We start from the raw sequence: 15,760 nt of genomic DNA, 5'->3' as shown, positions 1-15,760 counted from the left end.
GTGTATCTTGAAGAAGGTTAGGCCAACCATCAAGAAAAAGGTTAGGAGAAGTCAAGAAGACAACTAGCCTAATAAACCTAAAAAGGGAGAGTTGCAATGTTGGCAAAATTTCTCTATAGTATTTGCAAGTTGAATTTACAAAGCTTGGATACTCCTATTTATAGAACAGAAGATTTAACTTAAGTGAAAGAACGTGCAATGAATCTAAAAGTTTCAAGAACCTTCTACAAAGGATACATGCACCTCTCAAGGTGCCTTAGCCTTGAAGTAATGTTCTAAGGGTTACTTGAGGCCGAACAAGCCAAAAGAACCACTTAGTTCGTATAGTCACTCAATAATCAACTTAAAAAGTCAAAACTACAATTTCTGAAGAAAGATAATTGTTTTAATTGATTATGGAATTTACATAATTGATTAAATAAGAGAATTACACTTTTTGCAGGTTGTTGTCTGTTTTAATCGATTATGAGATTTACATAATTGATTAAATCAAAGATTGATAAACAAAAATAGTCAAAGTACAAGCCTACATCAAATGTAAGCTTGGTCCAAATACAAATTCTAAAGAAAAGACTTATTTACAAAGCTTAAGAGAAGGGAAAATAAGTTAATAAATTATTCTCCAAATGAGTAGTGTTCTTTGAAGTCCTTCTTCCTCTTCCATTCTCCTAGACATGACTCTAGTCAAAGGTTCAATGTGGCTTCCATCAAATCCATCAGACCTTCCCTCTTGAAAATGATTTATCCTCAGATCCACTACTTCTTCATAATCAGTAGCACCTGAAAAAGGGATCAAATCACAAACATTAAAAGTAGGACTAACTCCATATTCAATAGGAAGTTCTAACCTATATGCATCATCATTTATCTTCTCGACCACTTTGAAAAGACCATCTCCGTTAGGTCTAAGTTTAGACTTTCTTTGAGAAGGAAATTGATCTTTCCTTTTTTAAGTGAAGCCAAACTAAGTCCCACTAGTGCGTAAATAATGTTTAGCGTCACATGTTTAACGTCTAACGATAGAAAATCCAACATAAAAAATGACCGATGACATTTTTGTAAATAAAGCGTCATTATAGAAGTCGATTCCCCTATGATCAGACGTCAAATAAGGTATAGACGTCGGTCACCCCAGATCAGACGTCAAATAGGTCCAAAAATACCTCATTTTAAGCGCTAATATTAATTTCTTTTACGACATAAAGGTCGGTCCCCCAAATCAGACTTCAAAAAGGTCCGAAAATAAACATCGGTGCCCCCAGATCAGACGTCAAATCCTCTGCTGCAAAATCGGAATTGAAATGTCACTTTTTCAAACATTGGACATCGAACGTAGAACGGGTCGACGTCTAATACACATTAGACGTCAGATGCTCTTTCCCAAACGTCAATAAGCTACGAAAATACCCAAAAACTAGCGCCAAAATGAATTTTTTTAATAATTAGACGTTGGATCTCGAGGGGAGTTGACGTCAAATGCTTTTTTAAACTCCAAAAACTCAGAATGTGAGGCTCACTTTCTTTCGCGTTCGTCATTGCTGCTATAAGGTATGTTTGATTAATTTTCTTCCAATTAATTTATTTTTTCACCGATTAAATTCCGTTTGCACCAATTAATTTTGGCTTATAATGCAGTTTTGTTCGTGAGTTGATGTATCTTGACGGCGACAATGAGTGCCCAATCTCCATTGCTTGAAACTCATAGTCTATACAATTTTATAATGTGCTATAATGGTTTTTTGTATTTCAGGTGTGGTAATACTGTAGAAACAAATTAATTTAAAAAAAAAACAAAAGGGACATCAGTTTAGGAGGGGTCTGACATCAAAACTGACGTTCGGAAAAGGGGATCTAACGTCCAATTGACGTCAGATCTGGATTAGATGTTGAATGTCAAAAATAACATATGTCAAAAGCCTTTTTTGTAGTAGTGTCCCCTTCCTAAAAAACCATTTTTTTTACACTCCTTGTTGTTGTATCCAATGTACTTTTGATCTTCTTATAAAACTTCTTAATAAAACCCACTTTTGTTACCCCTTCTTTATGTACTAAAGAAGTTGTATCTGAAAGAGGCAATAAATCTGTTAGAAACATACAACAACGAAATGTTCGATGTTTGATAATAACTAAGAAGGGGATGAATTGGTTTTTCGTTAAAACTAGTTTTTTTTAAACGGACTTCCCCTTTTAAAAATTAACTTCACAAAACAGAAAAATCAAGTCAAATAAGAGCAAGTAAATAATTGAGTATGAGGGAGAAAAGCTTGCACATGTGATTTTTATATTGGTTCAGATTAAAAACATCCTACATCAAGGTTTCAATCTCTCTAAAAGAGGGATTAATCAATAACTAGAAATAAACCAACAACTTACAAAGTGAAGTAGAATAGAGGTTTAGAATACACCTCTCCTGACTGACAAGAGATTAACAACATCTCCTTTTGAAAGGGGGGGTGGGGGGGGAGGGGAGGGGTGGGTGGGGGGTGGGGGGGGGGGGGGGGGGGGGGGGGGGGAGGGAGGCGGCGGCCAACTATTTACGTTTGTTTTAGGCGAAATGTGGATTTGAGAGTTTGTATAAATTTACATTTGCGAATGTGTTTGTTAAATTGTAATAACAACAATATATCTTCAACCAAGAGATGTGTGAATTGATTTTAAAACTCTTTTAACCTTTAAAAAATTTCTAGTGTATAAAGTTGTTTTCAATAAATCTTTCAACTCTTCAAAGATTTAACAAGATAATAAGCAAGGACAATTAACCATCCAATCTTTATCAGAAAATATTTATCAAGTAAATGTTCAAAGAACTTGGAAACATTTAACTCAACTATTTGAGTTCAACAATTTGAATATATTTTCTTAGAACCTAGTGCTCATATTATATATATATATATATATATATATATATATATATATATATATATATATATATATATATATATATATATATATATATATATATATATATATGAAGGAGAACATAAATTGATGATAGGTTTTTATGATGTTCAAACTATTCTGAAAATGTGGAAAATGCTATATTACAAGTCTTTAATCTCTTTTTGTGATAATACAATTTGTTAAAGCCATTAATCGATTAAATTAATACATAATAATATTAGTAACAGGTGTTCTATAAATGTAAGACTGCCTCAATTCGAAAATAATAACAGTGAGATCCTAAACAGAGAATTTCAAAGAAAGAAGAGTGATTAAAGAGTTCTGGAAGAGTTCAAAAGTTAGACACTTGGAAATCAATCGATACTAAGCATGTCTCTAGATCTGCCTGACGGTTGGTCTAGGTTGTGAAATCTTCACTTTATGTGTATATATAGTTTTTTACTTTCATTCTAAATCAACATCTTGTACTGAGTACTTGTTGTGTAAGCAGAAAACAAAACAAAAGTATTATGTGTAGCATCACTTGCAAAGATTTTTTCTTTTGGTTGTTAAAGTTTAGATTTACAAATTAAACTTGTACATCTTTAATCTCTACATCATCCTATTTCATAATTAAGATTGTTTGCAAAAAAAAAAAACTGGATGTAAGTTTTTTTAGAGTCGAATTAGTATAAATTCTTACGTGATTCTCGTCTAAACTTATTACTCATTCTTTATATTCTTAAAAGATTGAAAATGTCCATTGAAATATTTATTAAAAAGGGTCCAACATTTTTTAATCCAATTCACGATATATATACATCAAGTTTTAACGATTGAAATTTTTTATTTCTATCACAAAATTCTGCCTAATGGATAACATTTTCCTAATGCACACTAATCCACTATGTCCCTATCACATAGGGTCTTTGCTCTCCGCCACAACATTGTGGGGTTATTCTTTGCTGATTTGAGACTGAGCAAACTTACAACACCTGAAACTATATAATTAATATGGTTGAAAACATTTGTTTAGGGCAGCCACACTCATTCATGCCCTTCATTGCTAGGGACAATAACATTGTCTTCTGGGGCAGATGCCCTCCTGAAGACTGGTCCCAGTTGAATTCCAGCACCCACCTGAGCACTTCCTTGAGCAGATTGGCCATTACTATCACCTCTCAAACCTTTCTTCTTTGCCTTTTGTGCCCAGCCAACAAGACGTGCTTGCACTTGTTCATCAAATATGGCCTTCTTAAAGTGAGTTCCCATCTACGTTGCATGTAACATGTGTTGCAATTTTTTTAAATGAAATTTCAGGTAATGATAAATTATTGATAGCTTTGAAATGTTCAAGTTTATAATAATGTCTAAATTTGTTTGATTGTTTTGAATGTGAATGCAAAGAAAAATTATATTTAAACGAAAGAATAGCGATCTTGCAATTTGACTTTGAAAGAAAACTCACCTGTGTTACAATTGCGTAAAGTGGTAGGGTACTATAGCTACATAGTACTTGAACAAATACTCTACAAAGAACAAACCCAACAAAGAAGAGAGGAAAAAGATTGAAATTAATTAGAATGCTCATTATGGAGTCAAAATGTAAAAAAATAATGAACAATTTAAGCAACAATAATTTTGGTTTTCAAATCTCATGAACCAAAATATAAAATGGGTGATTGAAAGGGAATGGATCCTTCTTATTTGAAAATCTTGCTATATATCTTCTTCATATAAATTAAATAGGTTAGATCTCATTAGAATTTGGATTAATTCAAAAAATAAAGATAAATATATAATTTTTATATGACATGATCACACACAAAACCTTAACATAGAAAAATATAATTGTATAATTGAAAGTATGAGATTCAAGGAGTCTAAGTTTTTTATTTTTTGTGTTATTCTTATGTTGTAACTTCAAAATACACATATTTTCGTATATTAATTTTTTTAAATATATTTTAACATATTAAAATCAATATAACAAAGAGATAATATTGTAGTTACCCAATAACAAGCCTTGGAATAATGTAACGGACTCGTCCCATGATACATGAGTCAAAGCCATATGTAAACTGAAAAACACAAACCAATAAGGTTATATAGTCATTTTGGTTATGACATACTTTTCTCCAACTCCTTCTATACTCACAAAAACCAAAAATGGAGCTTACCAATATCCAAAAGAAGAATGCTATCTCAAAAGCATTTTGGAAAAGGATGAAGTGAATCAAGAAGAGGACAATGTGGGGGCGATGAAACCAAAAGTGATCATCTCTTGGTTGAACAACTAATTCACCTTCTATGGCTGAATGTTTCTCAGCTACTTCATGAGCTAGTTGAATTATTACATGCTCCAACTTCGTACCCACAGCTAGTAGAAGCTGAACATTTCAAACCAACCAAACAAACATTAGTTCCACAATTACAACATAAATACACAAGTTATATATGACCACACATTGTTCATTAGAAACCAAAGTTTGTTTCTTTTATTGACAATTCCCTACAAACCCTAAATTTGTTTGGTTCTTTTCTATGAACATTATACTTACAATGAGAGGAACGAAAGAAATCCAGAAATATGTGTGCCAACCTGGAAAAGCAATTTGGGAATCAAGTTAATATTCTTAGACAACTACGAAAAACAAAACATGGCATTATTAACTATGTTCATTGTTAACAATGTTCATTGTTCCTTCTAGGAATTAAGCACATACTAAAAAAAATCCCTTCAGATTCTCTTTATCAACAAAATTGTTCATGACATTAAATGGATTTCTTCATATTAAGTACTAAATTAAGTGTTTTTTTTTCTAAATGTTTTCAATACATTTAAGTTCAGTTTAGGTATGAGATTACCAAAAATCCAAAGCTTACCATTGATATTAAGCAACATGAAGATGACCACAAAGATCCAAAGATACCAACTGCACAATAATTGTAACTTTAAAGAATAAAAAACTTGGCCAGCCAAATAACATAAAAAAAATTTTAGCCATTAATTACTTATTGATGAAGTTACGTGATAGCTTAATAGAGTTTAGTAAAATCATAATAGGAAAAACATGATTACATCAAATTTTTTGAAATAAAAACTAAATTAAGACGTATAAAAAAAAGAAAAAAAAATACTGATTTAAGACTTTTTTACAAAAAAAAAATTGATTTAACCTATATTTTTTAAAAGAAGATTTAATATATATTTTTTCTGTTATACGAGAGTTAACGCTTAAAAAAATAACTTTGTATATGTAAATATAGTTATTCACTCTTTCTTAAATATTTATTGTCCAATTTCAAAAGTAAAGTAGAAGAAATGACGTTAGCACGAATCTAATCAAAAGAATCACATAAAATTTTTGAAAAAAAATATAAAATCACCTTGAATTAAAACTAAAAAAATATATTAAATTTTTGTTAGACGGATTAAAAATGTTATTAAACCGATAATTATTAAAGAATTATTGTTCAGAAGGCACATACCTTATTCCAACAACTTTCTTGAAATCGTCTTCAAGGGCACGAATCATGTATTTATGAAAATTAAACTTTGGATTTCCTCTGCAATGAGTCTAAAACAGAGATATAAAATAGATATTATTATGCATCAATCATGACAATACCAGCTTCGTTGGCAGAACATTTAGAACCTTACCATTATGAAACCAAGCCTTAATGTCACATAATCTAACTTTGTCACGGATCCATAAAATTGCTTGAAAAATGATTTCTGAAGAAAAATGAAAAATTAGTAACAGCTATATAATGTTAAACCCTTAGAAAAATTGTTAATTGGTAAAAGAAATATAACATGTGTTTGTGTTTAGTTGAATTAACTTGCAATGGAAATATGACAATAGTATGTCTTCAAGTGAAATTACTAGAAAAGAAAGTTGATTAACAATGAGACCAGAATGAAACTTATAAAAGGAATTAACTTTACTTCTAACTCAACATTAAAATAATAAATTTATGAAATTTTTTTATACATTGTTTAATTCTTTCATTGCTATTTATATGAATTTTATATGAATTCTTAAATTGTATAAGTTTGAGAGCAATAATACTTGTAAATAACTTACCACCCAACCCAAGAGAGCAGAATCTTTGCCAAAACCAGTAAAGCGATTCTGGATGAAAGCGTGTTCACGAACATGAGTCACTGTTGATTCCAAATCTGAATGAAATCAATATGCACATAAAGAAGTCAGCAGACGAAAAATAAAAAATTTGATAGCTTTCATGATGTTCAGTACCGAACAGCTTATCTCTTCTTACCTGGTGTTCCATTATTTTCATCTCCAATTGAGTTTTCCCAGTGCTTCCACTGACTTATCTGTTAAGTAGAGTAATTTATCAGTAAAAAAATCTTTCAGAAATCACATCTTGTAAGAAAAAAACAGCAAATTATGCTCTCACTTTTAACCCTCCAAACATAACAGTGAGAACACAAAATGTCACATGAACAATGGCCAGGACAAAAATAAAGATATGCAGATGATGCAGTGCCTCCACAGATAACAGAGGAACCTTTCCCTGAAAGGAAAATTTGCATTACACTTTGGTTAAGATGTGGAATGAAACAGAACATCAAAGGCATACAAAATGAGAAATCATCAAAGAAAAAATGGCCAAGAAAAACTTAGTATGATCATTTTTTCTACTGCTCTGATACCTTCTTAGCACAGTGTCCAAGTTTTTCAGCAGCTGTTGGTTGGTGATCCTCATTATCAGCTAAAAGATGCCTAACAGTGGCAGGAATATGACTGAAAGAGAAAAAAGTCTGAAAATGTTCTGTGAGTTTTGCTGATTCTTTCTCTTCTTTATCCTTAAGACTGCAAGGAAGCATGTGGTGAGTCCAACCCTCAGGAACACAGATTTTGATGATCCCATTTTGTGTTACAGTCAGCAGCAGAGAAATAAATCCCAACAGCATCAACTCTGAAACAAAAACAGAAAATTAATCACACCCCATTTTTTCATATCAGAAGTCCCTGCATACACATTAATCGTTAAGCTAAAATAGGAACATTCTTGAATCAAAATTAGAGCTTTATCTCAGCAGCTCATCCCTCCTTATATATTCTGGTGGAGCTCTAGTTTGAGAAGCACACCAAAACCCCAAAAGCATATGTTTGGCTAAGAACCTAAAGTTTGTGGCAAAATTGATCACATCCCATTTTTCTTATCAGAAATGTCAGCATACCCATTAGACATCAGGATCAAATTTAGGAAATGAACTGATTAATAATAAGTTGTCTTTCAAAAGGGATACTTCATTGGGCAAAGATATTGAACACAAATGAAACTTGAAATCAAATTTTTATAAGACAGTAACACCATTTTCAACCCAAAAACTGTAACAGATTTATGAATTTTTGTATTACTAATTAGACTCACAGTTAGATTCCCTAAACATATTCAATATCTTCTTTTTTTAGCCTTCGTCAAACAGTTGGTGTTGCAAAAGTCTAACTCAAAGACAACCATACCAAAAGAACAACCAAAACACATGCATTGTTAACAACTATTATCTGTCAAACCAACACAATAAAAGGAAAGGGAAAGAAGAGAAGAACCTTCTTTGATCTTCAGCAGAGCTTCATAGAGTGGCTTCTGATTCTTCTTCTTGAGAAACTTCCCTCCATAGTGAAGAAACCGTTCTGCAGCAAATGATGCAGCAACGATCACAGAACAGACAACAGCAACCACCCAAGTGGGAGTGAATTCCAAGTTGTTCCCTTCTTCACCACCACCACCACCAGCCATTTTGTTCTTCTCTTCACACCCTTCTCAGATTTTCTCTCTATCTATCCCTATATATAGCCCTTCTTCTCTCTTCAATTTTCTGTGTGAAACGGCTTCTTCTGAAGACCCTTTTGCCTCAGTCACTCGTCACATTCAAAATTAATTGTGCTGAGTTTTGGACTTTGAAAGCTCGAATTTATTGTTTCTGGGACATAATCCCATGCCTTCAAAACTCTTATTGGAAACTTTTGACGTATGAACAATTTGCAAGTGTTATTCTCTCACGATTCAATGCTATGTGTCTAATCATGATTCTTCCATTTTTATAGTTTTTTCTGAAACTTTGTTCACGCGCTTCTTACTCAATTAGTACAAAAGACTAAGTGATTGATCCATCAAATTTTTAAACTTTCATTATATAGAAAAAGAAAAAATAATGTGACGTAGTTTTAGGAAGATGGTTGAATGATTCTGTGTCTTAAATTTTATGGGGGCATGCTTGTCTTTTCACTGTGAAGCATTTAAATTAATTAATTAATTTTAATTAATTAGTTAATTAAGTATGCAATAAATAGGTTCAAATTTAATTTAAAACTGGTTTTAAATTAACTGGTCTTTAAAATCGTTGGACAAATTAAATGTTAATCCGTGTCCTTAAAGGATCGGCGACCAAGTTAACAATATTATTTTTTATTAAAAACGTAAAACATGTTCTTTTATCAGATTTTAGATGTTACTTTTTATAGAAAAAAAAGTAAAATAATTTTCTTAATTATTTTAGGACACTAAGTCGCAAAGCATGTTTATAATAATAAAAAAAAAACGCGTAGAATTTATTTCATTTTTCAAGTTCAATAATATTAAGCATAAAAAAATATGTAGTATACATGGAATGGGGAGAATATTAGGAAGCATGTGAAGGGATAACAATACGGGCATGTAGACCTGGCTCGCAAGAAAAGACTATTTTCATTTGTTGAACCACTTAGGTTCGTTCTCCATAATTTATATTTGTATGGGTTAACTACGGGTTGATCCGTATTTGGCTCATATAATTCATATTAATTTAAATTTCTAAAATCTTGTAGTATTAACACATTATGTCGTGTATATAATTTTTATGCAAACTTGTTTATTTATGTTTTTTTAGTCTATTCAAAAATTATTTTTATTCGTGTTTATTTCATTCAAAAATAGTTTCATCCGTGTTTTTTCTCCTATTTCAATCAAGTTCAAAAAGTTATTTCTATTTTTAATAGACTCGTACTTAAAGATTATAAATTATATAACTATGAATATTACTTATTTTTAAGAAATAGGTCTATACAAGTTATTATTTCTACTAATTTAATTAAAAAAAATATAGTTATTTAAATCTTGTATTGGTCACGAGCTAGTCTGATGCGAACAAAACGTTATGTAAGGCAAGACAAAGAAATTAATCTGCAGTTTTTAAGTGGGATGAACTGGACCAGCTCATTCTTTACAAGCCAAATATGGGATGGATGAATCAAGATGGATTGATCAGAGTCCATCTTAACAACTTTACTACAATGTTATTTTAGGAAAGGATAATGATACTTCGACAATATTCTTTTGACAACATTTTAATATTATCTACATGTCATTCTATGATTGGTCCATTTTGGTGTTTATGATTATTATTATTGATTGTTGAATAATTTTGGACTAATCACATAATAACACATAGATGATGTTAAAATGTTGTCAAAGTATCATTATCCTTTAGAAAATTAGTTTTCTAATCTCATATTATTCAGAAGTTAAAAGTTTATCTTCTATCAAATGTTTTTACATAAAAAAAAATATAAAATAGATTTTCTTATGATGTCATAATCTTGGAAAATGAATTAGATACGGCTCCTTTTTCAAGCATCGAATTCTCTTAAGAAAATATTTATATTTTGTTGTATTTTTGAAGTTAAAATTACTGATGCCATGACAATCAAAAAAAGTTAATTAATATTAAGAATATATATTATAAATGCATGTACTGTTTAATAAAGAGTAAAAAGAAAAAATAAGTGATGTTTAGCGAACAACAACTCTTTTGAGGTTGTATCTGGATGGTGTCGTTTGTGTCTGAAATTCCAAGAAGACTCTCTCAACTGAAAAAACGACATCTTTTCGTTGCCTTCGCAAATAGAATAAACCTTCAAAATATTAATATAAAATAAAAATAATGATAATAATACAAAACGAACGTGACTTTATCCGCAACAAACGGTCATTAATTTTGTCTTTTTCATTATAGTCAATGGTCATAGAATGTGAATATCACTCTTCAAGTGGGTTTCTTTCTAATATTCTTTTTTTTGGAAGAATGTTTCCAATATTCATTCAATATTATTTATCTTTCTAGCATTTTCATTTTCACATTCTCACTAATAATAGGCTTTGTGTGTGTAAACAGACACAGTCCATAGGACTTTTAATATTAATTAAACATTTTTATATGTTATGAATTTTAAGAAAATATGGATAAAAATTCTAATATTAGGTACTGGCAATGTGTTGAAAGTTTCACATCGATTAAAGATAAGATCAATTTATAATATATAAGTGAGTACAAACTTCACCTTACAAACCGATTTATAGGGTTCAGTTAGACTTAAAAACTAATTTCTAACATGATATCGGAGTTATGGTTGGAACTTATCCTAGCGAGATCTATGTGGATATTCTATTCCACCCGTTGTCGGACCGTTATTCGACCACTCATTACTTTCTATTCTCACGCTTGAAGTTTTGTAAGGTTAAGTTAGACTTAAAAACCACTTTTTAATACAATATATATTACATAAACAATGTCTTGTAATATAAATGGTCTCAATTGTAATCTTGATCCCTTAATCACTGTTCCACAATTTTTTGCTTTTTTATACAATATAGTTCTAAAATTTTAGAAAAACTATAATTTTGGTCTAAAATATTTAAAATTGCTTGCATTTATTTTACTTTTTATATTCTAACAAACAAGTTTTTTCTTAAGACGTCTCAAATGAATACTCTATACCTAATTGTATTAAAATGAAAGAATTAAAACGTATACAGAGCCTTGAATTAAACCAAAATTGAAGATTTTGCAAAGTTTGAAAAAACAGAAATATAAAAATCATCAACTGCAATGATCTTAAGAACTTAATAGAAACAGAAATCAGAAATACATTGAATCACGGAAGATAAAATAAAATAAATATACAAAATATTATCTTGGTGTGAAAACGTTAAATACATAATAAATAAGAGAGTTGAATTGTGTATTTAAGATTTTAAAAAATAAATAAATTTAATATTTCACTAAACTTAAGTTAAAAATATATATTGTCTATTCAAATTGTTTTTCTTGACATATGTTAATAAGATAAAAGGGTTAAATATTTTTTTTGTATGTATAAATGGTCCTTGTTCAAAATTTTTATTCTACTTTGAAAAGTAATGACTTTAGTTTTTCATTTTCACGTGGCAAATGGTGTCCACTTAAGTATATATCCTACTTACACGTCAAGTGGCACGTGTCTGTAATTTGTTGAATATTATATTTTGAATGAAAATTAAACGTTATAAAATACAACACATTTTAACGTTTTAATTAAAACAAACCATGTTAAGCAAATAGAATGAATGGTGAAATGGAAAGATTATATTGAAATTGAAAAAGAGTTTTTATGTGAAATCAAAAGATTTGGGTTTTTTTGGTGTTACAAACATAGGGATTTTTTTTTGGGAATTAGGGTTTTATAGTGTTGCATACATGAGAAAGGAGTTCCGGAATGAGGTGTCGTCATCCTCATTTTCAGATATGGGTGTTAAAATAAGATTGTCTAAAAAGAATAGAATGTTTAGCATTTCGAGTTTTGAAGTTTAACAAATAATATTTAACGAAGTATTATTTAGTGAAATATAGTGTCTGGAAAAAATGCATTTTTATTAAACACTTATAAGATAAATCATGACGTGTCACTTATAAAATATTAAACAATATTTGACAAAACATGTCTAGAAGAAAGAAGTAGTAAATACTATATATCTTATCAAATGTCATTAGTTTGAAAAGGCTTAGACTCGTACTAAATGCTTATATTATACGAATCATAATTCAATACTCTATCAACGTATAAATTATTAAATGCATATATATATATATATATATATATATATATATATATATATATATTGCACGTGGATCAAAAAGGTGTTGTGAAATAGAAAGACATTCTTGTAATGTTTCCTAAAGCTTTATGTCCTACCATAGTTGTACAAACTCTTACTACAAAAGTGATTATGTTCTTCCCAAGACGTAGAAAAGTACATATCTTCAAACGAGAAGCCACCAACTCTTAAGAAGGTCAACTCTCTTTGAGTAACCATCATCTCTCGAAGAAAGCTATATAAGAAGGATTCACACGAAAGAAAAAAAGAACTTTTGCTATCACTGTATCGTTACATTATTATTCTCTCTATAAGCTTACATCATCTGAGTCTCTTCATAAAACAAAAGAAAACTTTCAAGTTAGCAGATTTCATTGTATTGCACTTATTGTCTCATTGAGAGTTACTCAAATATGTACTTGTAAACAAACATTGATTGTGTTTGGATATTCTGAAGAGAATTAGAACACTTGTATTGTTTAGCTGGGGAGAGTTAGACATTATAGACGGTTGTCTAGGGTTGATACCAGGAATGATCATAATACTTAGATACCAGGAGTGGTTAAACCCGGACTAGTCAGGATTGGATATGGAAATCAGGAGTGGTTAATAATACTTGGTGTATACCAGGAGGGTTTGTACTCGTTAATAATACTTGAAAACACAAGCATTTAATAACACTATGGTTTAACTAACACTCGCAAGAGTTATTAAACGCTATCTTTGCGAAAAGTTTTGAAACAATATTCAACCCCCCAACCCTTTCTAGTATTTTCTTGTGATTTCAATTGGTATTAGAAATAACCTTAAGGGTTAGTTCTTTTCCAAACTTGAGGAAGGGGGAAGTTCGACTATTGGAAACGAGATGAGACTATTATGTTCACCAAAACAAAAACATTATTAATGTAGTGTTTGTTTCTTTGCTCCAACATAAAATAATATCAATTTTTTTAGAGTTAGTGAATCTTTGTGTTGGATTAGCATGACCCGTTATTTATCATGGTGGATAATTGCTTGATATTTTACTTAAAAATATAATCTATATGTAAACGTGTTTATTATAGCTTTAAGTTTGAGACATGAGTTCGGTCATGGTCATGGTTTGGAATCCTAAATAATTGTTTAAATAGGCTTATGTTAAGCATCATTTTCATTATATAAAAATTTTATTAATAAAAAATAAAAAGAATAGGAAAAATATGGAGGGACCACGTCAAACTCATGATAAAATTACATTATACACACACGCAAAATACCTATTATGAAAACAAAACTAAGTAAATGCATTTATGGAAAATAGTAAACTTATGTAACTATGGGTGGCAAAATGGGCCAACCAAACTCGTTTTAGCTTGACGCGTTGTTGACACGTCAAAAACGAGCTAGGCTAGGTTGGCCCACAATTCAAAAGCGGGTTGAATCGTAGGACCCGTCCCACAACAAGATGAGTTGGCGAGTTGGTCCACCAGTTTTTATTTTTTTTTTATGTAGTCCTATACATATCAAAGAGAATAGACAACTTGCATCTAAGATGATAAAGGAGGAGGAATATCTAAGAATGCTATGAGCAATAAGACAATGCAGAAAGATAATAAGAAAAATCAGTACAACTCAACTCAATTAGGACAAACATAAAAAGAAATTAGGGTTAAATCAAGACAAAATGTTGGAATCATAGCTGTTGTGGAAACATTGTTGTTGTGAGTCTCCTCTTCTAATCTCACTCTCCCTCATGTTGAAGTGGTGGTCCTTGTCATTGTTCGCCTCCTCTGTGAGCCTTCATCCCAATCTTGTTGTCCCTTGCATCATGGTGGTGGTCGCTACTCTAAGTGGTGGTCATTGCTAGTGGTGGTGGTGGCTCACAATTTCTGTGTTTTGTTTACCTTATTTGACTATGTGTGAGGGTGTGGGTTTTGCCTTTATTTAAGTTAACAAACCCTACCCACCATTACATTGTGCAATAAATGAGTTTGTTATTTATTTAAAACCAAACTTTGAGTTGACCTCGCTTAACCCGTAGGCTGGCCCAATGGGTTGGCGAGTCAGGTTGTTCAGGGCTGACAGGTTGAAATGGATGACCCGACCCAATTTTTTTTATTGGGTTAACAAGCTGACTTGTCGGGTCAGACCCATTTTGCTACCCATAAATGTAAGTCCAACTAGCTTAATAATCAAAATCATGAACATATCACAAGATTTATCATTAGCTAATTTTCTCATATTCCAAAAAGCCTTTAAAACTCATCATTTCCTTTTAGAAGTCCTTGCTTTGATAAGTTTAGTATTAGTTTTCTTTGGCTTATCCCTACCAGATTTTTTAATAGTTTGAACTGACATGTCATTATCTTCAATATTAGAATCATTCATCTTATCAAGGACCTTAACCTATTTAAAAGCTAATTTCAATTCTACAAAATAAGTTTTCTTAGAAGTGAAAGAATCATGATCTATCAGAAAATTAATATAAGATGAATCAAGATGTTGTAAATCATACAAACTATTCACAATGATACCATCCAAAAAAGATATATTAGTCAAAGAATCAAAATTCATTACACCACTAGAAGTAAAATCATCTAGATTTTTAAAAATAATTTTTTTTTGCCAAGATAAATATTATCATGATTTCAGAAATTCGATTTAATTAACTTCTTTACGTTCTTAATGTCGAAAAATTAACTAAACTTTTTTCTATCAATTTTTATTGCATGATTTTCCACGAAGCACACTTCAATTCTAGCTGGCAAACATTTTCCCTCAATACACCGCAATCTTACGGCTTGCGTACGTTTCCCGCACCGGAGGCAAACAATAAGTTCCTTTAACCTTTTCATTTATTTGGATCAAATAATTGCTACATTTAAATCACCCAACTATAAATTTTACTAAAACATTTTATTATAAAGCTTCATAAAATAAAAATGTACATAATAATTCAATAAATTTATCA

At 30.6% G+C, this 15,760-nt stretch overlaps 1 protein-coding gene across 1 annotated transcript; it reads right to left on the bottom strand.

Annotated features, from left to right (window-relative positions):
- Positions 1 to 3,647: 3,647 nt before the first annotated feature.
- Positions 3,648 to 8,953, bottom strand: LOC108347048 (MLO-like protein 1). Its single transcript, XM_017586158.2, has 13 exons — positions 8,469 to 8,953; positions 7,565 to 7,830; positions 7,309 to 7,425; positions 7,168 to 7,225; positions 6,972 to 7,066; positions 6,545 to 6,619; positions 6,373 to 6,461; positions 5,767 to 5,816; positions 5,442 to 5,482; positions 5,061 to 5,270; positions 4,894 to 4,961; positions 4,349 to 4,409; positions 3,648 to 4,152 (listed from the first exon to the last, which is right to left on the bottom strand). Exons 1-13 carry the CDS (start codon positions 8,656 to 8,658, stop codon positions 3,928 to 3,930), a joined length of 1,545 nt encoding a protein of 514 aa, XP_017441647.1. The 5' UTR covers positions 8,659 to 8,953; the 3' UTR covers positions 3,648 to 3,927.
- Between the last annotated feature and the right edge of the window lie 6,807 nt (positions 8,954 to 15,760).

Source organism: Vigna angularis, chromosome 9, assembly GCF_016808095.1.
Source record: "Vigna angularis cultivar LongXiaoDou No.4 chromosome 9, ASM1680809v1, whole genome shotgun sequence".
Classification (NCBI taxonomy): Eukaryota; Viridiplantae; Streptophyta; class Magnoliopsida; order Fabales; family Fabaceae; genus Vigna; species Vigna angularis.
This window is presented reverse-complemented; position numbering and strand designations above follow the sequence as displayed.

Excerpts from the sequence above, each read along its gene's own strand:
- LOC108347048 (XM_017586158.2), bottom strand. The coding sequence starts at position 8,658 with ATGGCTGGTGGTGGTGGTGGTGAAGAAGGGAACAACTTGGAATTCACT. Across the intron at positions 7,426-7,564 it reads TTGGACACTGTGCTAAGAAG|GGAAAGGTTCCTCTGTTATC; the intron begins GTATCAGAGCAG and ends TTTTCCTTTCAG. Across the intron at positions 6,620-6,971 it reads CTGCTCTCTTGGGTTGGGTG|AAATCATTTTTCAAGCAATT; the intron begins GTAAGTTATTTA and ends ATTTTTCTTCAG.